The sequence below is a fragment of the Galleria mellonella genome, unplaced genomic scaffold (assembly GCF_026898425.1).
Source record: "Galleria mellonella isolate WM207_F2 unplaced genomic scaffold, CSIRO_AGI_GalMel_v1 utg184, whole genome shotgun sequence".
In the NCBI taxonomy this organism is placed as follows: domain Eukaryota; kingdom Metazoa; phylum Arthropoda; class Insecta; order Lepidoptera; family Pyralidae; genus Galleria; species Galleria mellonella.
The window spans coordinates 5,205,144-5,233,141 of record NW_026442025.1 but is presented as its reverse complement, the minus strand read 5'-3'; the positions used below and the strand labels follow the sequence as shown (position 1 = coordinate 5,233,141).

Below are 27,998 nucleotides of genomic sequence, written 5' to 3'. Positions count from 1 at the left end.
GGTTTTACCGTTGACTAGATGATTTCTATGAGGTCATAGTGCTATTCTTTTGTTTTAATTTCAATTAACATAACGCCTTATTTGAATTGCTAATGATCAAGCAAAATATAGATTTTTTATTCTGCCGATAAAAAGAAGGCGGTTTATCTGGAAGAAAGTGAAAAATAGTTGCTATTCTTGCTATGAATATAAATCGCAGTATAAATTTCAAATAATGTTACACTGTATGCAACTGTGTGACAATTTTTCATCTTAAATCGATCTGTGTATAGTCCAATTTGTTCCAGATTTATCTATTCTTAGTTTTTACGTAAAAATATTGATAAAAGTTAATTAAAAAATAAACAGTATTATTAAAATAGTTTAGTGCAAAAGAGTTATTTTATGGCTGATAATGGAATGATAACCCCGCCTGAACTAACGGTATACGCTGGCGGGGCACCAGTGAGAGATGATAGGTGAGAATGAAAAGGCAGGTCAGTTAGCCCATCTTAATGGATACACCTAGAATTCAGGACGTTGGTTTCCAGGGGGACCACATGGAGGTCCACCTGATATGGTATATTGCTAGCTATGGGTCTGGTAATTTGCATTACTGACAATTCCTTCCTTTCAATACTGCGAGGGTTATCTATAGATAGATAGATTTTGTAACATCAAGTCGCTCAGTTTAGTACTGGCATAAGCATGTCAAGTTATGAAAAGTAAGGAATTTTCATATGAGTTGCGGCACTTGCGGTGTCAATTATCTTTGTGTGAGTAATATTAAAGTAATATTAAAGTAATATTAGGTCAAGTCCTGTATTATTTATTTAATAGATTTTATTTCCGCATTTTCCAGTCGGATACATAAATATTGTGTCGTAAAAGCCAGTTCAAAAAATGAATGGCATCGATCAACGACAAGATGTTTCATAGATACTATACAACGATTTGTCTCATTGATAACCTGCCCTCATTGTAAATATTGCGTGTTTACATCTACATTTAATAATATAAAGAGGAAAGATTCGTTTGTTCGTAATAGATAAATTCAGAAACGAGAGATTTTAAAAATTCTTTCACTTACAGTAAGCTACTTTATCGACGAGTTACATTAAGTACATATTATTTAAAAAAAATAATAGAGAGAGCATCTCTAAGATGCTCTCTCTATTATTTTTTTTTAATTCTATATTCTTTTTTTTTTAAACAATATGTACAAATATTACAATAAAGTATAAAGGTATCAAACATTTGCCTATAAAAATAATTATTTGGCGTGCGTTGCAAAAACTATTGATGATACATAAAATAATGTACTACATATTTATAATACTCATCATAGCGCACAAAAGAGACCACGAGGCTATATTTCTAAGTCGCGATAATCGTTCTTTGTTCAAATTAGTCGATTAAAATACAATTAGAATCGAAAGATGATGACATTCGTATTATGGTATTAATATTTTCTCAAACATGCTTGGTAATGTGAGCATTATTTTGACAATCTTCTTCGAGATAAATCAGATCACCACAATCAAGGCCACATTACAAAAAATATTTATTGCTATAAAACATTTTCTCCCAGTCAGCCTTAAGTAAAACAGAATATTACTCCTCTCAAAGGTTGCCTGGAAGAGATCGCTTTTAGCGATAAGGCCACCCATTGTTTTGTCATTGTGATTATTTCTTGTAATTGTTTATATTTATAATAAGTTTACTATTGCAATCTTTTGGAGGAAACAATAAAAAGTATCTATCTATCTATCTAAATATAATTATGTGATGATTTTTTTTAAATAGTTGTAGATAAACAGTTACAGACGTATCAATATTGACTTAAAATTATATAACACGTATAATGGAGAACTGTACATTATGATTGTTACAAACTCCTTTGTAATTTGTAATTTCTAATATTGTATTCTTTTAATTATTCATTTTTTTTTATATAAACTGTCAGTATAACTTTTCAACACGAACCGGCGTTTTCTTTATTATAATCAGTTCACAATAATGATCATATAAATATACTTACATGATAAAAGAAATATTACTAACATATACAAATATATATCGATACGATATATATTTGTATATGTATGTATATACAAATATGTATTGTATATATTCAAATTAATCGTGTATGTACACGATAATATACTGTATGACCAATAAAGCAATGATAGAGATCAAAGGTGATAATGATGATGTTTCATTTTTAAATTACGTTTTAAAACTGGTTTTGTCACAATTGTAGTTGGTTTGTTTTTGTGGAACACAATTTAATACAAAGGATAACGAGTTTATAGAGTTAGGACGTTAACGATGTAAATTAATTAAATTGCACTTCGTAAAATAACAGCAGATTAAACATATTAACGTATACCAGATTTAAAGTTCTAACTTCTGAAATACAATTGTAAATACCATATTTAAATGCTTGAATAAATATATAGACAGACAGACAGTACTTTGGGTTCTATTGGTCTTATTAAAACTCCTCATATAATTTTTTTCTTGAATATGGGAGACATTTAAGAAAAAATTATATGTACAAACAATGTATAGTTACAGTTTTATCATATTAATACCTAAGATATGTCACATAGGGTGTCCAGGTTGTATAAATTTTCCCTTGACCGTAACACAGTCACGGTCGGTTACACAACATAACAAAAACTAATTCGACAAGCCCATAAATAAATACGGCCTCCAATTTGAGTGATATGACTCGATTAAATGATCTTTAAATAATTTTGCATACGTTATGAGTCAGTATGTTTCTCGCGTATAGATTTTAATATATTATTCGTTCACATAGTAGTTTCGTCTGCGATTATCATTTTCCCGTGAATGGGACTTGCCCATTATGTTTGGATTTTTCCATGTTTGTTAACCATAAACCCTAATGTAATGTGTCCGAACGATCGCATTTATAGGATTTTAATACAATTTCTTTTATTATTTAAATTTATATAATACTTGCGATCCAGCTCGACTACGTACGGGGGAATAAAATTTTCAAAAATAATATATAGCTGATTATTTTATGCTATACACATCTTACATCTAAGTTCTATAAACATTGATAAAAAGATCTTAAAATGTTAATTAAAGATAAAAAATTTCTTTGACGTCACTGCCAACTGGTAGTATAGATACATAGCTTATTTTTGTCGCTGATAGCTAGCTTTCTATATAGGTGAAAGAATTTTTAAAGACGATTGAATCGTTTTTAAGTTTATTCATTACAAATAATCAAATCTATCCTCTTTATAATATTAGTATAAATATCGATTTTTTTTGCATTGTCTATGTCTTAGCAACTCTATTATTATTATTATTTTCAGCCATTAACTGTCCACTGCTGAACATAAGCCTTCCCCATTAAGGAGAGTTTTGCTAGTAGTTGCCACGCTTGGCAGACAGGTTGGCAACCGCAGTTAGGCTTTTATAGATGTTTTAAGAGAGTCATCTATCTATCTCTCCACCATAAGTTCTCTAAGTCGCCCCTTACGACACCTACGGGAAAGTGTACCAATATATGCCAGGACATACACGCCATCTCTATGTATGAGTATTATTTTATCTGTCTAAATACATGTAAAGATACATATGAACAATACCTACTTTTATATAAACAGTATTGTTATATTCGTAACTATTATAGGAGTTAGTAAGTTTCATTTTTCCCAAAACCTTCAGAAGTTTCCTTAAGATTTTTACCAATTAGTGTATAAATATAAGCCTTGTTCTAGTTCAAATAAAACCTTACGGAAGGTCACACCAATCAGTGTTATGTTGAAAACAATCCATTAAACCGTTATCAATTAAATTAACCTACATACAACAATTTGGAATGTTTTCATTTATCTATTTATAATTAATCTTTAATATATAAATAATTATAAATATAATAATATATTAATTTATCTATCTCTATTTAGGTAAATGAATATAATACTTGGCAATTAGTGAGGAATAAAAATAATTGTTTTTATGAGTTACTTTTATTCATCGGTATATATGTTACGTGAAATCTTCACCAATTTTAAAATAGTTTTTGAGCAATACTTATGACAATTAATAGCGTTTACTTCTGTTTTAGTGACATAAAATTTTGTTGCGATTAGAGTTGCTGATGTTTTGTGAAAAAAAATCTTAAATTATTTAAAAAATAATCACGACAACCTCAATAAAGTAAGTATAGGAATAATTGACAAATAATAAGACACAGAAGAATTAAAATCGGTCCAAAAAGTATAAAACGCGAAACACTGGATAAAAAAAATGTGCTTTTAATTTTTTGTTTTTATATAATCAACAATACTAAATCAACTAGTGACGATAAATTTATCGTTCTATATTACCACGACCTCTGTATCACAGTAATAAGCGCGTTCCTTTGTATAATCAGGTCCCGGCTTCGATTATAAATCGAACCAATCAAAAATAACTTTTCTAATTGCCTCGCTAGCCTACTTGTAAACTTGTAAAGTTTGCGTTGCGATAGCTATAAATTGTTCAATATTTTGCTGTCAATCTTCATTTTTGACATGTTTTGTTTTACCTAAAAGCTATTTGAGAGTGAAAATTTGCGGCTCTACCACAAAAAAGTTAAACTTGCGATAGACAGATATTAAATACATATTTAAATGTTTTACTATAAAACAAATAAACTCTGTCTTATTAAAAATAAAACATGTTTAATGCAATAAATTTTTTACTGATATTTTGATATTTTTAGTTGGACAGAATTTAAACTTTGTTTAAATAGTGTTTTAAATTTTTGTTTTGTGATAAATAAGCCACTCCTACAACATATTCTGGATATATATTAAAACCAATTATTTACTTATTGGTTTCATAGTATTTGGATTAAATTCATTAGGATGATTTATGAGACACTTGCAAAATTTCGTCCATGTTACACTAATGGACAAAATTAGCAATAGATTAACATAGTTATCAGTGGTTAACAGTCTATATGTGCCTAAATGCGCTTATCATGTCCTTCATTGACGGAGTTCCTATGCGAGCTGTAAAATAATACGACCGAATGTACATAATATAAAACAGGAAACACTTGTGTTTATCAACATTATTATAACTGTTTTTCCGTAAATATTATCCTCAACACGTGAAACTGCTATTAATTTCTCTTTTCGGCCCTAAATACGAGTATTTTTGGTTAATTTCGTTTATCAATTACAAATGTTATTTATGAAAAAAGTAGGTGATTTTTTTAATGGATTAATATAGAACGGTGGCCCCGTCTACGTTATGGATATACCTACACTAGTGAGATGTCACTAAAGGATGTTAGATAAAAATAAATCCATGGCAGTTGGTCCAACGTTACAAAGTAATCATGATGGTGTTTAGGGAAACTGCGTGGAGGTCACCTGCCAGGGCATAGTGCTAGCAATGAAAACTAACCTTCCTTTCAATTATTACTGTTTGCTTGTCCTTCCATAGGAATATTCGTGGGAAAGAAATAAAACATTGCCTATGTTATTCAGTTTCTTGTTTTCTATTAATGATTTTTTTAGAAACGCTTCAATATAGTTTTAAAGGAACCGTTTACTTTCGTTTTGTTTAATTTAATAACAGAAAAATTATCCCAACGTGCAAACTGGAAACGATAATCTGGCAAGTATTGAGAAATGAATTTAATATGTTACAGTACTGTTCGAGGCGTGTCACAACGATGCATCGTGCCTCCAGGACCGTGCCGGCCTCGAAGCCATCACACAACTGCACAGACAGCTTGACGACGACGCCAACGGGAACGTCGACCTCAGCGAGAGCGATGATGTGAGTATTCTCTCTCTCTTGTCTATGTTAATTTTAAAACAATGAACGAGACAGAAATAAATGTTTCGTCTACAAATAATTTTAAGACATCACGCCACTTACACCCCATAACGGTGCCAATAGAAATTATTCCACTGAGTGGCAATATCAGTAATAGCTCTTTCTTTACACTCTATGATAGATACAAAAATAAATGATAGGAATGATCCCAAAAGAAATTGCTTTATAAGTTTTGCTTCCGATCAGATTCGAGAAAGCATTTTTTTCTCAATTTATTCTTTAAATGTTCATAACTTTTGCTTACCGAAGTATGGTAACTTAGCAATTTTCAAAAACAATTTAATATTTTTAAATGTTTCTGATTGATTTTTAAGAAATGCTCTGCTAGCGAACTAACGTTAATCGTTGAATACATTGCATGTAAGTTTTTCATTAAAAATTTTATACCTACTTCATATTTTGCTTTAGATTTTTTCAAAGAAATTTCAATGTCAAAATCCAATTTTTCAGTGATAGCTTAATAAGGATATTATTGCATGATTAATATTTTTAATTAACTGATCAGAAACGTTGAAAATATAGAATTGATTTTAAAAATTTACATATAATTGTGATATAATATACATATAATTAGCCTTGTGGTCCCGGCATAGAATAAGCCATTCATTCCTTTCCCATGCGATTGTGACTAAAGGAGGGTGAGAGATAGGTGGCAGTGTTCCTTTTAAAACATCCCCAAAGTCTAATTGCGATTCCCAATCTGTCTATATCAATAATTCCAATTCTCAAGCGTTAGCAATTACTGGCAAATTCCCCACAAGGGGGAGTCCTATGTTTAGCACTGAACAATTAAAAGCTTATATAATAATGATGAATGTACATATTTGTATAATTTTGCTACGAGCTAAGACCATACGTCATTCAGCCTGCAAACAAAGTCATTTTACGATACAATTTGAACACCATAATACATATTGTAATGCAGCGATATAAAATGACTCGAGAATCGAACTGAAACAATTTGGCATCACACCAGCTGGTCGTAGTCAGCCAAATTATTGAGCATACAAAAGAAGGGTTTCCTTTAGTAAATTGTTACATTTATTTATTGTTGCTCCTAACATTATTATAAATGAGCTTAAAGAACTAAAGACAGAATCAGTTTTGTTTCGGCAGTGTCTGACAGTAGTGGAAATTCATTTGTTTCTGTACCATATGATGTTATTATATAACTAGAAGGAATCACCGCTTTATTCGCGTCCAATTTATAGTCTTCTATTTCTATGGATGTTTCTAAAAACCTTTTCTCAATTGATGTCTAGATGGATAATGCTTCATCACATTAAGAATCTACTTATAAAATTTTAAGTAAGTACATTTGAATAGAAATTGCTGTTTCAGGTCCCATTTGAAACTTAAAATTTACAATTCATTTCTTATTCTTAATTTAATTTATAACTATATAAAATTATTAATCATCATCATCACATTAACCCTTAATTGTCCACTGCTGAACATAGAACTCCCCCTTGGGAAATTTGGACCCCTTGGAAACTTGGGGGATTTTGCCAATAGTTGCCTAGCTTAGTAGGTGAGTTTGCAACCGCAGTTAGGTTTATAGTTGTGTTTTAAGGACACTCTGCTGTCCAATTCTCGACCATTAAGTTCCCATAGTAGCCTCTTACGACACCCACGAGAAAGGATGGGGTGGCCCATTCTGTGCTGGGACCACACAGCGAATTATATTATTAATACAAATATATTTTAACTGCCAGACCAGGCACCCATGCAGTGACTGTACAAAAGTCGTCTACATGGATACCTCTATCTCACTTATAGCACAACAACAGGAATTGAACGCATGAAGAGCACCGCACATATCACAGTTTATTGTGTTATTGTATACAGTTACCATTTTCAATCGGCAGTCTTATTCTTGAATCTTATGTCGATATCACTCCAATCTAATAATAATTTTGTACTGAATTTATTAAATAAAAAATAGGAATTAAGTTAAAATTGGGATCAGTTTGCAATAGTTTGCAATGGCAAGTTGTACATCTGTCAGAACATTATATCGCTAGTATTTCAAGAGTGCAAAACGTGTTTATTTTAATATCGATCTATTGGAATTTTTTTAAAAAGTAACCTTACAGGCCTGTCAACTTGTTTGCCATTCTGAATTTCATAAAAAAAATATTAAAGTAGGTACAAGTGATATTACTTGGCATTGTTGGAGAGCAACGCTGTTCGTTGTTACAATTAAAAGTAATGACTACAATTTACTCGTGAAGTGCCGACGCTGTTTGTAAACAGACGAATTATACAAATCGCCGATGTTAGATACGGCGTCTACCCATTTGTATTTCTCGCTAAATTTCGACAACATATTTGTCTAATATCGAGATAAGTGTACCTATAGTAATACAGTATTTTTTTTAATTTAGTAATACCAATAACATTGAATTTTTAAATCACAGATATTATAAAATGGATGTCGTACCTGTGTCTACTTTGGCCTAAGTAAACAGTATACGAATATATTCTATACTTGGATTTTTACATAATATGTACAGTCGTGAACATATATTGAAAATAATTGAAAGTTTAGACGATTTTGATGACTAATTGTTGTATTTTCGAATGGGTTCGTCGTCAGAAAAAGGTTCACTATCAATAATAAATAGGTCTGTTACAACATATGGCACGCTGTTACTGAAAGCGCTTGTGAATTGAGTGTCTCTGATATTTTCATCGCAAAATTATCAATATCATAATCAGGAATACAGAACAATAACACTGATTGCGCTAGATCCGGTAGAGTCTGGTAAACAAATTGTGAATTATCTTGATATTAAACGTGTGCCCACGTAATCACGTACGAATACTTGGTATATCTATCTAATCGACCAACTTGTGCTCTGAATAATTTGTTTATTATTGTGCCTTAATTGCCAATTGTATACTGTTTACCAATAGAAGAAAATACCATAGTCTCATCATACCGATGTTATTCTATTTATTTATGACTAGCTTTTATCCGGGACTTAGGAGCTTTGATTTCGCTTTATTGCTTGTTCTATTTTTTTTTTATGGATGATAATGGAATAGTAACACCAGCTGTGCTATCGATATACACTGGCGGGGCACCAGTGAGGGGTGAATAGTGAGGATGAAAAGGCAGGTCAGTTAGTTCATCGTGACGAATTCAACGATAAATTAGCCACGATGGTTTCCAGAGAGAACTGCGTGGAGTTCGACTTGATAATTGACTAACCTCCCCATTACTAACAATCCCTGCCCCCTGCATTTAGTATTAAACTGGTGTATGTCATGCCGTATGCATTTGGAGACTTGTCTACTAAACTGTTTATATTCTGACGCAGACGTTGAAGATTTAGACCACAATTCACGCCGTTTTTAAATAAAATCTAGAGTGCGATTAGAGTTTTTGGGTTTTTTAATTGTTAAATCTTGCAAAATTTAGCTCCCGCTGTTTCATTCAGATGTCCATATTAAAATATATGCATTATCATCATCATTTTGTGCATTCATTATGTATCACGGAATTTAATTCTCTGTTATAAAATGGCAAATGTACGGTCCTTATCAATTTGTATTTGATAACTTCGCGTTTATGTTAAAGTTTCCTTTTATTAATTTAAAAATGTCTATTATTTATTAATTAATTAACTATTTACCTTTAATGAATCATTAATCAACGATGCATTCCACGTTCTTTGTTATGATAACCATAGGCCATAGTTTACACAATGTCACGTAAACTAGAAATACATTTAGGAATCTGATGTTTCTATAGTACGCTGACATTTATTTATTTATTTATAATATATATACATATTTTTAGTGAGCTTTAAAGATTTACCAATGCACTCACCAAAAATTAAAAATAAAACATTATAATAAAACAATAATGGAAAAATAATAAAAATAAAAAAATCTAACTATGCTATAAAAATAGTCATTAAAATGCATTTCTGTATAATTTGTTACCGCCCTGCGAAACTCTATGGCAGTACAGTGAAAAAAGTCCAGTTCTGAACTCGCTATTAGCTCATGGAGCAGCCTCGTAAGTGGCGCCTGTTATATATGTTACACCTCTTCTACGCTAGGCTATGTTTCTGTAAATTTTACTACCATTAGTCTCTGAGGACTACTGAACCACATGCCTCCCGGAAACCATGGTGTTAAATTTCAGCTGTATTTCTATAATTCTTATTAAGAAATAGGAAGTGTTTATTTCGGTAATTGTGTGGAATATTTTTTTTTTTATATAATTGAAGCCCTCACAAACGAGTTGCAAACAAAGTTGTAATAATATTTTTAATATGTCGTTTAACATGTAATAAATTCTCATATTCTCTCTTCCCCAGTTCCTCCGCGAGGAGTTGCAGTACGACAGCGGGTATGAGAAGAGACAGCGCGCATTTCACCACAACGATGATATGCACATCTCTGTCAAAGAACTTTGGGAGGCATGGTTGCGATCTGAGGTAAGCCTTTCAATACTGAATATTAATTATATGTATATATTAAAAAAATATATATATATTTACCAGAGACAGTGTACAAAAAACGTTTGCTTGAGTACTTCTGTCCCTTGCGTGATTCTGCCGTGAAGCAATTGAGTTTGCATAGCTGTATGCATACTCAATTGCTCTCAAATGTAGTTTGCATTCGGTTTGAAGGGTGAAATATCGTAATGAAATTACAGGGTACAGAGACATAATATCTTAGTCCTCAGGAATAGTAACACATGAGGGAAATCATACGCGATCACAGTATATTCTGTTATGTCTATGACTGGTCATATCTATAGACGACGAATACTGCTTCCATCAGGTGGGCCGGCCGTTTGTTTGCCATTCTAAGTTGCATAAAAAATACCTATAAATAAAAAATCTTTCACCGTCACCATGCGGGGGACGTATTATACTTCGCGAAGTGAAATGGTCATTATATACTCAGAAAATACTCTACCCACGCCATTGAGAATTAGTCAGTTGTTGTTTTTTTTTTTTCTGAAAATGAATTGTAGACTAATTTTGTGTTCTATGCGTATAAAAATATGACAAATTATTTTTTAACTTTCCAAATATTTTTTTTTACTAGAATGTTTTAGTTCGTTATAAAATAGTTTTAAATGACAAATATTTCCATTCTTATATAGCTTATATAAACAGTTTAATAAAGATGGCTCGTGTGACAAAAAGAAGATATAATAGTTAATAAAACTAGTGTAATGACTAAACATATTTAGTTTAAGGTTTTATGTGTTATTTTATATGGATATGTGAACAAATATTACGATTCACACCTCACAAAAGAGTGTTTTAATAAATTCAATGGTATATTATTACAGGTTTCAGATTTTAAAGTGTTTTGTAATTACTGTCACAATTAAAGCTTGCTTTTTATAAAAAAAAAATGTAAAATAATACAAGTGACGTCACAATGAGGTCGATTTTTAACCGTCTCTTTATATATCTTCACTACATAGTATAAAGCGAAGTCGCTGTCGCTGTCTGTCCGTCCCTATGTACGCTTAAATCTTTAAAACTACACAACGGATTTTGTAGCGGTTTTTAAATATATAGAATGATTCAAGAGGAAGGTTTATATGTATAATACATGCATAATATAGTAGAGGAACACTGATAATTTTAGAGGTTTCTAATGTAGTATCGTAATGTAATGGGGGACTGGCGGCGCTATTTAGTATCAGCATTGCACCCGTACTAAGCCGGGGTGGGTCGCTAGTTAAAACTAACATCTTTTACTATTTATATATACGTTACATACTTATACCCTTACTAATATTATAAATGTGAAAAGGTGTTTGTTTGTTACCTTTACAGCGCTTTACTGGCATAACCAATCACTATGAATTTAGTATACACGTACTATATGGGGTATCGACAACTCTTTATCCCGGTCAGTAAACATATGTCTGGTGACTTGTAACACAGGTTCTTCTAAACCTACCGCAAGCACCAGTCTCTCACAAAATTGGTCTTCATATCAAATTGTACCTCAAGTTGTCACTTTATTCTACCTTTTGTGAAGAGAAAATAAACCATTCATTCATTCATTCATTCATATATCAGTCAGGCGGACGAAGTCGCAACTAAAGGCTAGTTACAAATAGATTATTATTATAAAGATCAGTATGAACCTGTTGAGATTTTTGGTGGTCCCTAACTTAATTCTTTTAATGAATAAATAAAAATTACTTACACGTTTTCTTGCATCGGAAATAAAAAAATATAAGAACTGCAGAAATAGAACGTAACAATGTCAGGAAAGTTATTTTATAGCTAAAAATAGGAATAAAGCAAAGTGTAATCATACCAGTTTTAAATTGTCTACTCCTGAACATAGGCCTCTCTCAATAGGAGAATTTTGCTAGTAGTTGTCACGCTTGGCAGGCAGATTGGCAACCGCAGTCAGGCTACCATTCCCTAAGGGAACTAATCACCTTTAACGATACCCACGAAAAAGGAAAGGGTCGTCTATTCTAGCCCGGGACCACACGGCAAAGCGAAATAACACTTTCTCTGTAAATCTTTACCTATATACATTAATAACACCATGGACATCACTCAATGTAGTGTGTCTTTCATGGCCCCTCTCGCGATTCGTCATTTTCAAGGATTATGGTGTTATGGTTCTTATATCAAAGACTGTTAACAGAATATTAGTGCTTTGCTCTTTTGAGGGCGTAGCAATAAACTGAGTTGTGGCCATTTTGTATTGCTATGGCACACTCACAAACGAAAATTGTATTTAGCTTTATGTATTTTTTTTTATCATTTATGTTATCTCGCTTTTTTGTATATGTATGTTGTAATTTGTGTGCTGTAAGTAATGCAAATAAATTATCTATCCATCTATCTATCTGTTATGGCCATTAGGGTATTGTAGTATATTATGTTCACGTACTGGCTACTAATAATTTTGTAAATACTGGCCAGTACGTGAACATAATATACTACATCTCTTTTCCTTCGAAAGAAAAAAAAAAGTATCAAAAGTAAGTAGTAGTAAAAATCCCACCGCTGCCACCATGTAGTGATACGCAAGCGAGTTGGTTAAACACTAATTTATTCATTGGAAGAATAAATAGAACAAATTATTACCGGCCAGTATTTACAAAATTATTAGTGGCCAGTACGTGAACATAATATACTACAGGTATGAAAAAGCAAAATATTAAAATTACTCATAAACGATGACGACTTGTTTATTTCAGTTTCTGTCTGTGTTTTTTTTAAAGTAATGAGCATGAGACAGAGTTTTTGCATCTAATCATTATGCGCACAAGTAATAAGCATTATGGTTTGGACATTATTTTCCAATAGACCAAATTCTCATATGACTCCCCGACAACTTGTTATTGCACCTGTACTCTGTTACGGTAAATTATAAAAGCATCTATACGTTGTGCCTCGCCAATTTTTTTTCAAATAAACATTAAAAAAATATATAATAGAATGTTATTTTTCATATTTTTTTATTTTTTTTATGCAACTTAGAATGGCAAACAAGCTCACAACCCACCTGTTGGAAAGTGGGAACCATCGCCTATAGACATGAGCAGTACCATGGATATAACAGAATATACTGTTATGTCATAGTACTACTCAATTCCATGTCATTGCCCATGATACCCCCATGCGTTGCCACTCCTGAAAACTCAGGTGTTATTCCTACCCTGTAAATTCACTGCCATATCCTACCCTTAAAATCGAAACACAGCCATGCAAACACAACTGCTTCACAGTAGAAACACGAATGGGACATAGATGCCCAAGCAAACGACTTTTATACACAGTCTCTCTCTGGTAATTTTTTAACAGTCCAACTGTTAAGTTTTATGTAAGGTTTAATTTTTTATCAACTTTTTACCCTTGTTTCTCTTATCAAAAATATTTAATTTCATAAATAGAACACTGGTTTATAACAATTGTATTCGATTTCAACCTGTATGTACTCCTATAACGTGTACACGTGGGGGGGAGGGATTGTTAATAATGGAGACTAAGGGCCCCATTGCTAGCAATATACCCAACCAGGCCGACCTCCACATGGTCTCTCTGGAAACCATCGTGCTGCATTTCAAGTGTATTCGTCACGATGGGCTAACTGGCCTGTCTTTTTATCCTCACCTATCATCCTTCACTGGTGCCCCGCTAGTGTATAAATGTACGTTAAGTGTACGTAACGTGTGTGTAAAAAAAAAACATGTACACGTACTTACAATACGAATATTATATATATATTTTTTGTCTTTTTACAGGTTCACAATTGGACAGTGGAGCAAACAGTCGAGTGGTTGTCCCAGTCAGTGGATTTACCACAGTACAAGACGTTATTTTTGCAACACAAAGTTACCGGTGCAACACTACCCAGGTGATCAAATTTAATTTTAGTCTCATCATCTAATATACAATACACTTCAAATCCATAGCACATCATCATCATATCAGCCGTTAACTGTCGCCAGCTAATCGTAGGATTTCCCCATATAGGGGGGTTTCCCCATAGCATATAATTAAAATTAATTACCTAGTTAGAAATACTGAATGTGATTTGGTCAATTCTGTTTATTTTACGTACGGTACGGATAGAATAGTCTTTTATTTTTATGACTAAAAAAATAATTAACGTCTAAAAATAACAGTACAAAATAAAAAGGACTATGCGATCTTTGTCTCAGCAATTGTATGTACATATTGATAGTACATATTATGTAAATATTTGCATGGCTATGTTTCGGTTTGAAGGGTGGAATATGGCAGTGAATTTACAGCGTACAGAGGAATAATACGTAAGTTCTCAGGAACGGCGACGCATGGGGCGTATCATGGGCGAAGCAGTACACTCTGTTAAGTCTATGGCACTGCTCATGTCTATAGACGACGGTTACCACTTTTCATCAGGTGCCCACCTGATGTTTTTTTGCCATTCTAAGTAGCATTAAAAAAAGCATTATTTGATTATATTGTTGGATATTTTATTTCGTATTTTATTTTTTATGTTTGTCTAATGTTTAAATTGTAATTCATTAAAATTAAATTATACTAATGAATATAATGTAAATATAGCGGTACAAACCTGAAATAAAATGATTTCATTTATTTATTAGTATTAACCACATAATTTACACAAATATTATTAAATATTGTTTGGTGATAATTTGTTGAAACATAATTGTTCAATGTCGGAAGAAACCAAGTCGCATTCATTTAAAACGCTGCCTAATACGTTTGTGATCTAACAAAATAATGCCTAGTGAGATAAAGTACGCGATGGCCTTAGATTATATAGACAGAGTATCGAGTCTCAAAAACAGGTCAACTTTTTTGTCAACTAATTATCATATTAACTGACTCGTTGTTTTGTCAGTGTTCTATATACTTATGCACATAATGTACCTTGACGTATCTATATTTATTTATTTAATAAACAAAATTAGTTAATGTGTACATTAAAAAATGCAAAAATTATAAAACAAAATAAATATAGAAGTTATAAAGGAAACGCTCATAACTATTTATCACTCAAAATTGTATGAAAAAGTTGCTCCGCTTTTCTCGAAGCATTTGTATGAAGATACTATCTATAATTATAATCTAAGGCGATGGCATATGTTTATTATTTAAAATTTTCTTTTTGTGGTCTATGGACCATCAGCGTCCTTAGCTACTTGAATCCAGGGCCTCTAGACAAGTGGCAAGCGAATTCGTCGATGGAATCGACTTCGCTAGCGAATCCGTGAGTTGGAATGAGTCATCCAGCGTTACTATTTCATTCTATCTCACGGAGTCGCTAGCGATGTCGATTCCATCGACGAATTTGCTTGCCACTTGTCTAGAGGGTCAGGATACGACACGAACGGCATATATCGCACGCGGAATGTATGTGTGGTTATTATTTATATTATTTTATGATTGTGTTTTTAGTAGGATAGGTTACTATACTCATCTGATTCATACTCAATGCAACAAACTGATGCAAAAAATACAAGCATATATGCTCTACTATCTATGCGAAGCCGGGACGGGTCGCTAATGTATTATATGTATATATACATATTTTGTTATCGTGATATGCCACTAGATGGATAGTAATTGAAATGTTTATCTCGTGCAGACTGGCAGTAAACAACATGCAGTATTTGAGCAACGTACTAGGCATCAAAGATCCGATACACAAACAGAAGCTCGCTTTAAAAGCTATGGATGTGGTATTGTTCGGCCCGCCTAAAGGTAAGTGCGTATTATAAACTTATTCAGTACCCAAAATAAATATATATGTTACTGTAAAAGCCTTTTACAGTCATAAATCTTAGGTAAATCATTATCATATCAGCTTTTAATTATCTATTGCTGAAGATAGGGGAGTTGTTTTGCCACGCTTGGCATGCGGATTGGAAACCGCAGTTAGGCTTTGAAGATGTTTTAAAACGGACGCTGCCTATCTTTCGCCCTCTCTTAGTCGCTTCTTACGACACCAACGGGAAAGAGGGTAAACCACCTCTTACGACACCCACATAAGGAAAGGAAGGGGTAGCCTATTCTATGCCAGGACCACACGAGACACTTAGGTAAATAATTATGGTAAATATGTCTATATTCTTCTGTGATTATAGTTTATGGTACTCGGAGATATGATATTTAAATGCCAAAAAATAGACATATTTAAAACTGTATAGTGATGCTCGTACTCGTGGTCAGAAATGTAGGTTATTTTTTAATGGGAGATGATGGAATGGTAACCCCGCTTGCGCTATCGTTATACACTGGCGAGACACCAATGAGTGATGATCTATGAGGGTGACAGCAGGTTAGTTAACCAATTATAACGTATTTAAGAATTAACCACAATAGCTTCCAAGGAGAACCGCGTGGAACTCGACCTGATGGGATATATTGTTAGTAATGGGAATAGACCTGAAATATAGGTTAAGTTTGGTTTGTTGAAAGCAATAAATATGATCTTTTTTCAATAAAATCTTTACATTTACCAACTATGTTTGTAAATCCTAACGTTTACTAGTTACCCCCATAAGGAGGGGGGGGGGGTGCCAACAGTTGCTACACTAGGCAGACAAGTTGGCACCTGCAATTAGACTTTTAGAAATGTTTTAAGAGAAACGTTGCTGTCCATCCTTATACCATTAAGTCATTCTGTCATTTGCCGGGACCACATGACAGAATGATAAGCAACTGGATAGGAACAAATAGGCAATCATTCCCATTTTCTGTCAGATGGTCGTCAACTTGTTTGTATCTACCTATTTTGTTTATTATATTATCAATTATCTATGGTTTGGAGTACTGTAATTCTCCCTATAACACGGTAGATTCATTCCGTGTTCTCGTATAATGCGCTTGTATGACTCCGTATAGCGTATTATATACAAATGATTCACGTTTAACTTTTCTCGTTAAAAGGCGTTTAAATCGAATAGGTAATAAGAAAAAACTATGTTGCTGAAATATGTGTGTTTTATTAAAATCAAACTAAGAACATTTTAAATAAAAAACTTATGCATGTGTAACTAAAAAACAGTTAATTTCAAATAAATTAATAGTTTTATCACATGTTTATTCGCTGTCGGATCTATCTGAAATAACCGAAATCTTTTTTTATAGAATGTTCAATACCCGCGTTATATGGGGGAATACCCGTTTTATACGAGGGATTGAAATCGCGTATATAATATGAAAACGCATTATAAGAGTACCGTGTTATAGGGAGACTACTGTACTTCTAGCATGGCATGCTGCTGCCATCTCTTGCTGCATTCACTTTCATAGCTTACTCCTAACATACCGCTCATATAGCATACCGGTCATAGAGTTCCGTCGTTTTTGAAATATATATATATATATATATATATATATATATATATATATATATATATATATATATATATATATATATATATATATATATATATATATACATACATACATGTGAAACATAATATAATTTATACTATGCAGCAATTTAGCTTGGAACAAAAACATTTAACTGTGTTATTGAAGCTACGACCTTAATGCGTTTCCCATTGTTAGAGATACGTAGGCTGTGTTTACATATATAATATTTTTTAATCATACACTTTTTTTTTGTATTAGACAGTAATGTTAATAGATAGACGATTTTAGAAGTTTTTTGGCGACATATACCTTTTAAAAAATTACAAAGGTCTAGAATAAGATAGCCTTTAATACGATATTTCTAACATTGTAGTCTTCGCTCTAAATATCGTATACATAATATACAATAGTATATTAATCAAGTTATGAAAAACATCGACTTCAATCGTGACAAAACCAGTGATTTTGATTTAAAAACCAAACGTTTGCATTTAGTTTGATGAAATTTCTATGGAACCAATCTGAAAGCATATCCTTTCAGATGAAAAAAAAAGAACTTTAAAACAGTTTATAAATGTTTGGAGTATTGAGGTCACAAACTAAAAAATACAACCAAATTGATAACGTCTTCCTTTTTTGAAGTTGATTGATAAATTTATGAGTTTATCAAATTACCGATAACCTTTGATTATAATCAAATATCACTTAGTTGTTTTAAATCACCTGTATAGTTAAAAAATAATTCGGTACGATAACATTTTATTTTCACCTTTTTTTCATTACACTTAGTCAATATATTATTAAGTTAATATATCTTTACGATTTTGCACGTATTAATAGTATTAATATCTCTTTATGAAATAACTTAAAAAAATTGTATTCTTAATTTTTTTACGAGTCGCTTGTGAACACGACTTTATTGTGTACATGCCGTATTATTAAATATGTCATTAAATTTTCTACACATACATGCAAATATAATAAAAACTTACTACACACAATCCCAGCTGCATTTGCAGTGTTAAGACGAATGCTTCCACTCGAGGACTCATTTAAGTATTTCTACAATATACGTATACAAGTTTAGTTTTAATAGATATAATTAAGTTCAAGTCTAAACAAAAAAGAAAAACAATTGTATCTATAAAATTGAAAAACTAAAAGCTGAACAATGTCGAAATTTGATAATAATCGAAGCCTTCGTGTACGCAATCGATCACGTGACCACATGGTTTGTATGAAAATTCTCTGTTATTCATTCTATATATATAGAATGCTATAAAAGCACATATGTTATTACAAATATTTTGATTGGTGCAGAAACTTTGTTGTTCAATGTCAAGCGCAAGTTATTACTATTTGAAACATGTCATTAAATCGAGGTTAGGGTCACCATGAAACATTTCAATATTGAGACAGGATGGTAAAAAATACACTAATTACTGCACTCATTTAGTTTCTCGTCTCGTGCCAAATGATTTAATCGAATCTTGGAAACGAAAAATATTCAGTAGTGCAGCTTATTATTACTGAAGATTTGCTCATAAATAAACTATACTGGAATTGGTAGATGATCAATTGAGTGGGAAAAACGTTAATTTGCGTTTTGACACAAACCATCATCGTTCACGTGATAAATGAATGTTAACCGTGACATCATTTAGGATTATTAACAAATAATCAATCGGTTTTTATATATTTATTTGAGGAAACCCAAATCAAAATATTATAATTATAGTCTTAGGTAAAATCAAGTCACTGTTATTTTCGGCAATAACAACTTTGTTATTGGTAATTGCAATTAATGCGATATTTTCGAATTTATTAGAACCTAGTTACCGCTATGATATTAAAGTTCCATAATAAAAAATAAATGATAAAAATAATGAAAAAGAAAACTATATGAAATTTTATTTTTATTCTTGTTTCACAAATTAGAATTTTGCTCTTGAATTAATTAAGTTAGTACTCATTAATGAAATGTTGCAATATTATATTTTATGTCTATATTTGATTATTTTATATCATTCATTGAAATATATCATCTTTCATTACATTACATTAATGTATCCATAATTGCTATCATCGATGTATAAAAAATATTGTTCATTAAGAACCTTAAAATCTGAGTGACTGTAATTTTTTTCTTTCTAATACTAAAATTTTTACACACTTATTTCGAACATCGATTTGAAAATGGAATGTTAAAATACACCAATATGGCAGCCGATACATATTGATGTATTTTAATATTCCAAATTCAAACCAATGTTTTCAATTCAAAGCGTGTCTGATTTTATCTCGAGTAATTGCAAAGGGTTGGTTACACTACCGTTACATCACGACATTTGTGTATGATTTCGCTCCATTCGTGATTCAGTTCGCGTGTTGTGATGTTGTACTCCAGTATCTGTACCGTCACGCCTTTTTCCCAGCTGGATGGTCACAATAGTACAGTCGTTTCGCGCCAACACCGCCCATCTAACCATTGGAGATGTGATGCGACTGTGATTATGTTCTAAATGGTGTTAGATACTTGGCTCTTAGTGGGAATTGTTTATTGTGTTTTTCTACTGTTCTCCGGTAGATATGTGGACCTGAGTGACGATGGTAAATGTATTTATGGTACGTTGTGATGTATAAAAAATAACCAGTTTTTAAGTCGTTATATCTTAGAAGTTAGAAATGAATATTAATTAATGATTATGATGACTCGTAATAGCTGTTTATTTGAAAATCGGTTAATGGGATCGATTTTGAGGAAAATTTTTTATTTCAATTTAATAGTTTCACAAAAGTACTACTTGTATATTTTCATAACCATCATAAATTGAGTTTATAATGGTTTGGACTTAAATTTATTAGAAATTTGGTTAATATTCTTACTAAACTAACAATTTCACTGTAATATCAAATTAATTTTTTTATTTTAAAGAAATATTTTGGGAATGAGACCCTTTCTGAGTCATCGTTTCTTTAAACTTACTTGTTAACCTAATCTTTTAATGTGATAGCTCCGCAAAAGGACTGTTTCAGGTTTTACTTTCTCATAAACTAAATTTATAATAATTTTGACTTAAATATATTAGAAATTTATTTTGTTCCTTAAAATAAAGATTTCACTATAATATCAAATAGAAATTTTAATGTTAGAAATGCCGCCTCAAAAATGGCATGTGCTTGATACCTTCAAGTTGTTTCATCTATTTACTACTAATAAATACTTATTATTTAATTTGTTAAGGAAAAATATTTTAATATATGTTATTATACATTTAATTTTCAAGTCCTTTATATGCGGTCTGCATTAGTTACCTATGAATCATTTTCATTATGGTTTGAAATATTTTGAAATGATTGTAATTATTTTAAAATATTTCTTATATATAATATTATTATGAGCAAAACAAGTTGATTTTAATGATTCGTATTATTCCGATTACCTAATAGTTTTTGTTTTTTTTTTGTCTTAATATGTTTATTCATTTACAAACATTTAATCGTAGATTGTCGTAGATTATAAGGTTATTTTTTTTACTTTATTAATGTTTTGGTTGTAATCAAGAAATGTCTAAAATGGTTCAAATATCATATTAATAAAAATATCTATAATATTTGAAGTTATTGGGAACGTTAGAATTCCCAACACAACGTTTAAATACCATAGTAGGTATTATTATATACGGGCAAATCATCTGACCTTGTAATAATCCCATTATTTGAGTTCCAATGGTATAATTTCCTCCACCATTCTTTCGTACCAGCCATCATTCCTGTATTCACTGTCTTCGTATGCAATTTTTTCTATATATTATATTAACTATATATTACATACTATATTATATATACTATCTATTAACATAATATATTACCTTTTTTGCGTTATTCTATCTTCTTTCTTTTGGACTGGTACTCCACACTATTAACAATCCCTGCCCCTCCTCCCTTGTTATTTACTATTAGTAGTATTAGTTAGTAGTTAGTATTTAAATCCAAAAGGAAAATCAGCTCGTAGGTAAATAACTGGATGTTGATTAACAAGCTATGTTATTTTATATAATTGTGCAGAATTCACTATTATAGGTAGTGTAATAATATGTATTAATTCCATATTATACAATAATGTAAATATTGATCCGATGACGTGACGTGAATAACGATAGTATTTCGAAAATTCACGTCGTATGAATATTATCTTTATATTATAACATTAGTTGTGCCCGCGACTTGTTTCGCGTCTAATATAATAAATTAAATCTTATAGTATCTCAACGTAGTATTTAGTTATAGTATGATGGACCTAGATTACAGAGTTATGAATATTTAACTGAACGTTTATCTTCCCTCTGAGAGGTTAATTTGTGCAATTATGGATGTTTAAACTAATATAGCTACTGACTGAACAATGCTAATTAATTATGTCATTGGCAGTGCGCTGCCATAATTAATAACTTTGTAAATTCATTATTGTTCAATTATTGCAAAGAATTAAAGTCGCTCTCGGTTATAAGACGACTATAAGTCAGTCTTTTTTATCAACTTCAAAAAAGTAGGTGATTAACTCTAACTTTTTTTTTTTGTTTTTGGGTTTACTGGTTGGTCTGTTTTCCCTTATATTTCTAGCAATGAAGATCATTCTAAAATGCCATTAAAATTACCCCTTAAAGTTGCTTATGTATATGTACAAACGTGACACGATACACGCTTGGGAAAGACGTATGTAATTCTGCTTACTATTATTAACTTTGTGACTTCTGTACAAATTGTTCCTTTGATAAGATCGCCGAGAATAGAAGAGAATCTCGCGTTTACGTCGTATATATTCGTAATGTCCTTAGTAACGTAGCGGTTTAACTCACCACCTCACTTTCTAATGGTTGTGGATTCGCACAGTGTAAACATTTATATTCAAGGATGCATATCCATAAATATATTTTAATTATTAATAAATTGAAACACGAGATACAAGATGTTACATATAAAAAGCAATAAGTACATGTTTCGTTATACATAGGCATATAAATCTTGGTCCTTAATACTATTTTTATTTACGTTATTATGTTATTTCAATATGTCAGTTGAACGGACATCTGTTTGTTCTGAGAGTTTTTCATATGTATAATATATATGCCATGTATTCTCAACATCGAATGGGCTACCCCGTAAGAGGTCATCGAGGGAACTTAATTGTCGAGCGATGAACAGCAGAGTCGCTCTATAAATGTCACCAAAGGCTAACTACGGTTGCCAACCCGCCTGCTAAGCGTTGCAACTGCTGGCAAAACCTCCTTTATGGGAGAGATTTATGTTCAACAGTAGATAGTTAATGGCTGATATGATGATGATGATGATGATGATGATAAAAAAGTAAGTTTTAGTAAGTCTATCAATTGTCTAATATATATTATATCACACAGTTTTACTAAGCTTAAACTAGATGGCGCTCTGTAATAAGATCTAATGGTATTTATTTATTTTCACACTATCACACTAATTGCCTTATCCTCAAGTTGGGATACTTTGTGTTATAAGAAACTAGGCAATGAACATTGTGGTGGCCATCATATCCTTAATATTCAAGGGATCTAGGCTAATTCAGAAAGTTCGTTTCCTAAATTGACCCGAAATCAAACCCTCCCGGGTTTGATTTCGGGTCAATTTAGGAATCGAACTCATATAAAGTATCGTGCCCACCACAGCGTTGCAAAGATCGTCTTAATCAAAAATATAATTTATTCATATCTTGCTCAACTAAATACCAATCGTTGTTTCCAGAAGGCAGTAGATGGAAGGACTGGCTATTGGCGTCGTTGTTACTGGGCGCGGTGGTCGGCGGGTGGGCGGCGCTGCGCGCCGGTCGCGCGAGCCGCACGCAAGTGCAACGGATGCTGCGTGACATGGAACAGCTGAGGAAGGCCGAGGTGGCGCTCGATAATATGCAGAAGGAGCTAGAGATTGCGCGGTTGGAACAGGTCCGTCAGAATTATTTCTATATTATTACTATTGGTCGTGTAGGATCGCCAACTCGCCTGCCAAGCATGGCAACTAATGGTGACACCCCCCAATAGGTAGAAGTCTGTATTTAAGAGTGGACAGTCAACGGGTGATATGCTGATGACTAATATGGGCCGAAATTAAAATCTTAACATCCTTAGGCAGTATCAAAATTAAACAATTTTCCCAAAGAAGCATGGAAAGATTGAAAAGGGACAAAAATTTGAGACTCCCGTACCAACATGGCACGTCTAGATGTCAGCCCAGCTTAATTTTTTTTGTTCTATTTCTATGGTGTGTCATCATTATGCTCCGCGTCATGGATCATAGAAATGTGCCATTATAGTGGTTTTTGTCAATACAATTACTTGCTGAGGATATTTACTCAAGTGACGTATTTAGCAGTAAAACTCAATAATTTATAATTGTATTCTATAGAAAAAAAACCCACTTCAATTGTGGCAAAAACAAAATTAAACTACTAAATAAATTTTGATAAAATGTCTATGGGACCAATCCTGTAAGTATATATTTTCAGATGAAACTTGAAAATCAGATCAGATGAAAAATGTAAATTTTCCTAATCGATTTATAACTGAAGCTGACAGGGGGGAAAGGGATTGTTAGTAATGGAGACTGAGAATCCCATTGCTAGCAATATACCCAACCAGGTTGACGGGAGGTCATCGCGTTTCTCCCTGGAAACTATCATGGTTAATTCCTGATGAATTCATCATGATGGGCTAACTGTCCTGTTTTCATACTCATCGATCACGCTTCACTGGTGCTCCGCCAGCGTATCCTGTTAGCGCAGGCGGGGTTACCATACCATTTTCACCCATCAAAAAATACTGAAGCTGACAAACATAAAAAAGCAAATTGAGAACTACCTTCTTTTTGAAGTCGGTTGAAAATTTAGTTCCATTATCTTACTTTTGTTTTTAAATCTAATCTACATACGAATACTTATTTAAAACGGTGTATCGAGAATGCTATAAATAAATATACAGTCATTACATTAGCACTTGTCATACAAACACAAAAAATCTTTGGAATTAAATTGTCCTCAAATGAACACGGCAATCATATTTATTTATAGTATGTACACTTGGTAAGTAATATTGGACTCTTTGTTTGTAGATTATACTTTAAAATTATGTTTCATTAATAAGTAATGAAAAATGTTCATCATTATGTTTGAGTCCTATTATTGTCCACTGTTGGACACGAGTTTCTGTTTCCATTAGGGCCGTAGTTAGATGCAAGTTAAGGTAAGCCAAAATACCTTTTTGGTAGGGCAGAAGCCATAATTATGTAACTTCGAAAAAACGAAGGTTTCATTTTAAGGTATGGACATTGCCCCTCAATGACACCATGCCCCTCCTCCATCTACGGCCCCCATGTAACATCAAATTAATGATATAAAAGTAAAATATCACATAATATACTGAAGAGAACTTCTTAACATCAAAATGTTGATTGCAAGTGTTGATAAGTATATTTTCTTTTGTATAAATTATAAAGAAGATAATAATTATTCTATTCATTTTAAAAAGATTGCAAATATGGTTAAAACACTCATTAGTTTTGAACTGTTTTGTAGTTAAGCGAAAGAGGTTTGTTTGAATCGAAGCATTTGGCGTTCTATTGTTTCTGTCTACCCTAATGGGAAACAGGCGTGACAGATATGTATGTATGTATGTATGTATGTTTTGTAGTTAAATCTTTGAACAAATTTGAGTCTTAATTTGATTTTTAATTTTTATCCCACATCACATCACATTGTTAGTTAGATTATATCCTAAATAAAGACGGAATAAATAACAATTTAAGTATTATTAAGTCCGCCATTTACGCCATCTAGGTGTATTGAAGTTTAATAAATTAATTATGCTGCTTAATTTACACAGGCAACCCCGCAGGTTATAACTGGTGTTATAGTAAAATAATTAAAGTATTTAAATTGCCATACTAAACAAAAAAATACTTGCATTACCACTTTACAAGCTATTATTAGATATGTTTTTATTCCCTGACCAGTTTAGCGACGATATTTTTGTCTCAGGTATTTTCCGTTATCAAGGATGAACGTTTTTTTCATATTGTTAGTGTATGAAATAATATAATATTATTATTTTTTTCACATTAAACCGGCTTTTATATTAATTTAAATGGTATGGAATCAATACGCGGAATAATCCTTTCATTTAAATAACAGAAAATACAATTTGAAAAGGTAAGAGAAAAGTTGCCGTTGTTTTCGATTTTAATAGATAAAAAAAATGAAATAAAAAAGGTACATATTCAAATGTTTATTAAAAAAAAACATTTTTTTAAATTATTTGTAGAGTATTACAACATAGTATACTAAATAGTTTTGACTTCGAAATTACCTACGGAAATGGTTATTACACTAATAAAATTAACAATAATTGCTACAAACAAAAATAACGACGTCATTGGGTCCTTAAAAGTTACCAAACCTCTACTTGATATTGATTGAAAACCGATGACAAGGGATATCGATACCACATGGCTGTTCTACATAACTACGTCCAGTATCCATATGAATTTTGTCTTTTTTTTTTATAATTTTTTATTTCTTTTGTATCTTACTGCTACTGTAATACTTATGCTCATTCTTTCTCTTTTGTACAGGAAAGCGCAACTACAGAAAAAAGAAATTTAGAGAAAAAACTAAGAGAAGCTGGCGACACGCCGCTTTTGAATTCGGCATCGTCCGATTTAGAAGTTTCTCAGCTAAAAGCTGAGATTGAGGTAAGAAAGATATGCAGAAAGATATGCAGAACATATGTATTTATATATACATAAACACAAAAAACATCCATACATTTCCTGTTTTACTTTTTCGAAATAAGCCTTATTTTCCTTTTATGTTATATTCGCGATCCGGCCTGACTTCGCACTAGTAGATAGAATTTTCAAAAAATATGCCTACGTTGTTTGCAATCATGTACTTATATATGTATGCTTTGTTGGCGTACACGTCAGATTTTACGAATATTAGATTTCGGCTGCTACTTAAACCTTCACTTACAACTTGTATGATGAATTCAAACACGCAAATAATAAAATATTGCCCGTTGCCGACAGATGTTACGAGCAGAGTTGCAGCGCGCCGAAGGCGAACTGTCAGACAGGTGCTGGACACCGCCGCCCGGTTTGCAACAGTGGTTGCAACTCACACACGAAGTTGAAAACCGCGCGTACCTCCGCAAGAAGCAGCAAGCTGATTTACAGCTGCAGCAAGCTAGGGAGGCGGTAAGTTTTAATGATGACGTAATTGATCCTTCGAACCGGATTGACCTAATTACTCACAGAATAGAGATAAATAGTATAAGAATAAATATATTTGCAGTTTCTTAAAACAGTTCTTTGTATCTTTATACTACTAAGAACTGTGTTAAATACCAGGCAGTAGAGGCTTGAAATTCACTTGTTTTGTCCTCTATCACCACCTATAGAGAACATTTTATTTGTAAGGTTTAAAACTGTCTTGTACCACTCAAGTTAGAGAAAACAATACATATCTATAATTTTTTTTAGATATTAACATAATCGAGCTTGTAAGACGGGATTTTTATATATAGTGATGCATTACACAGATTGGGTGTTCTATAAGTACTGAATTTGAAATCAATTCGATATGATTATTTGTTTAACATTTTTCTAAATTACCAATTTACACATTCGTTGATAGAAGCCAATTATGTGTCCAGTAATAAGTTAAAAGTATGTTAATGTAAGTACTTATTTCAAATAAGAAGTGTTATTCTGTTTATCCAGTGCGAGAAGTTACGTAAGAAACGGTCGAGCCTAGTGGGCGCGTTCGTGTCGACACACGGCAAGTCTATAGATGACGTTGACCGCTCCATTGTCGAAGCGCGTACCGCTCTCAACGAGGTCACTCAAGAATTACAGGTATTTTCATATTACTGGTTTATCATAATATATCAGTCGTTAACGGACCACTGTTGAACATAGGCCTCCCTCATAAGGGAGGGGGGGGGGGGGGGGGGGGGGGGGGGGGGGGTGAACAGTAGCTGCCACGTTTGGCAGGCGAGTTGGAAACCGCAGTTAGGCTTTTAGTGATGTTTTAAGAGGGGCGCTGTTACCCATCCCTGGACCGTTAAATTCCGTTAATCTTTTACGGTACCTACGAGAAAGGAAATAATGGCCCTTTTTATGCTGGATGGAAGCATGTGGCAATATTTCTGGTTGGTCGATTAATATTCTGGACCTCTACAGAACAACAACAAGTTCAGCACA

At 32.3% G+C, this 27,998-nt stretch overlaps 1 protein-coding gene across 3 annotated transcripts in view; it reads left to right on the top strand.

Annotated features, from left to right (window-relative positions):
- The window catches only part of LOC113512181 (stromal interaction molecule homolog), a 63,199-nt gene that overhangs the window by 19,537 nt on the left and 15,664 nt on the right, over window positions 1-27,998 (top strand). For 2 of the 3 annotated variants that reach the window (XM_052893914.1, XM_052893912.1), the window contains 8 exons: window positions 5,672-5,802; window positions 10,197-10,316; window positions 14,123-14,235; window positions 15,979-16,094; window positions 23,490-23,686; window positions 26,367-26,486; window positions 26,823-26,990; window positions 27,516-27,650. In XM_052893914.1, coding sequence (XP_052749874.1) covers window positions 5,672-5,802; window positions 10,197-10,316; window positions 14,123-14,235; window positions 15,979-16,094; window positions 23,490-23,686; window positions 26,367-26,486; window positions 26,823-26,990; window positions 27,516-27,650 — 1,100 coding nt within the window. The remainder of the gene's footprint in view (window positions 1-5,671; window positions 5,803-10,196; window positions 10,317-14,122; window positions 14,236-15,978; window positions 16,095-23,489; window positions 23,687-26,366; window positions 26,487-26,822; window positions 26,991-27,515; window positions 27,651-27,998) is intronic. The other variant, XM_052893913.1, reaches the window with a different exon arrangement.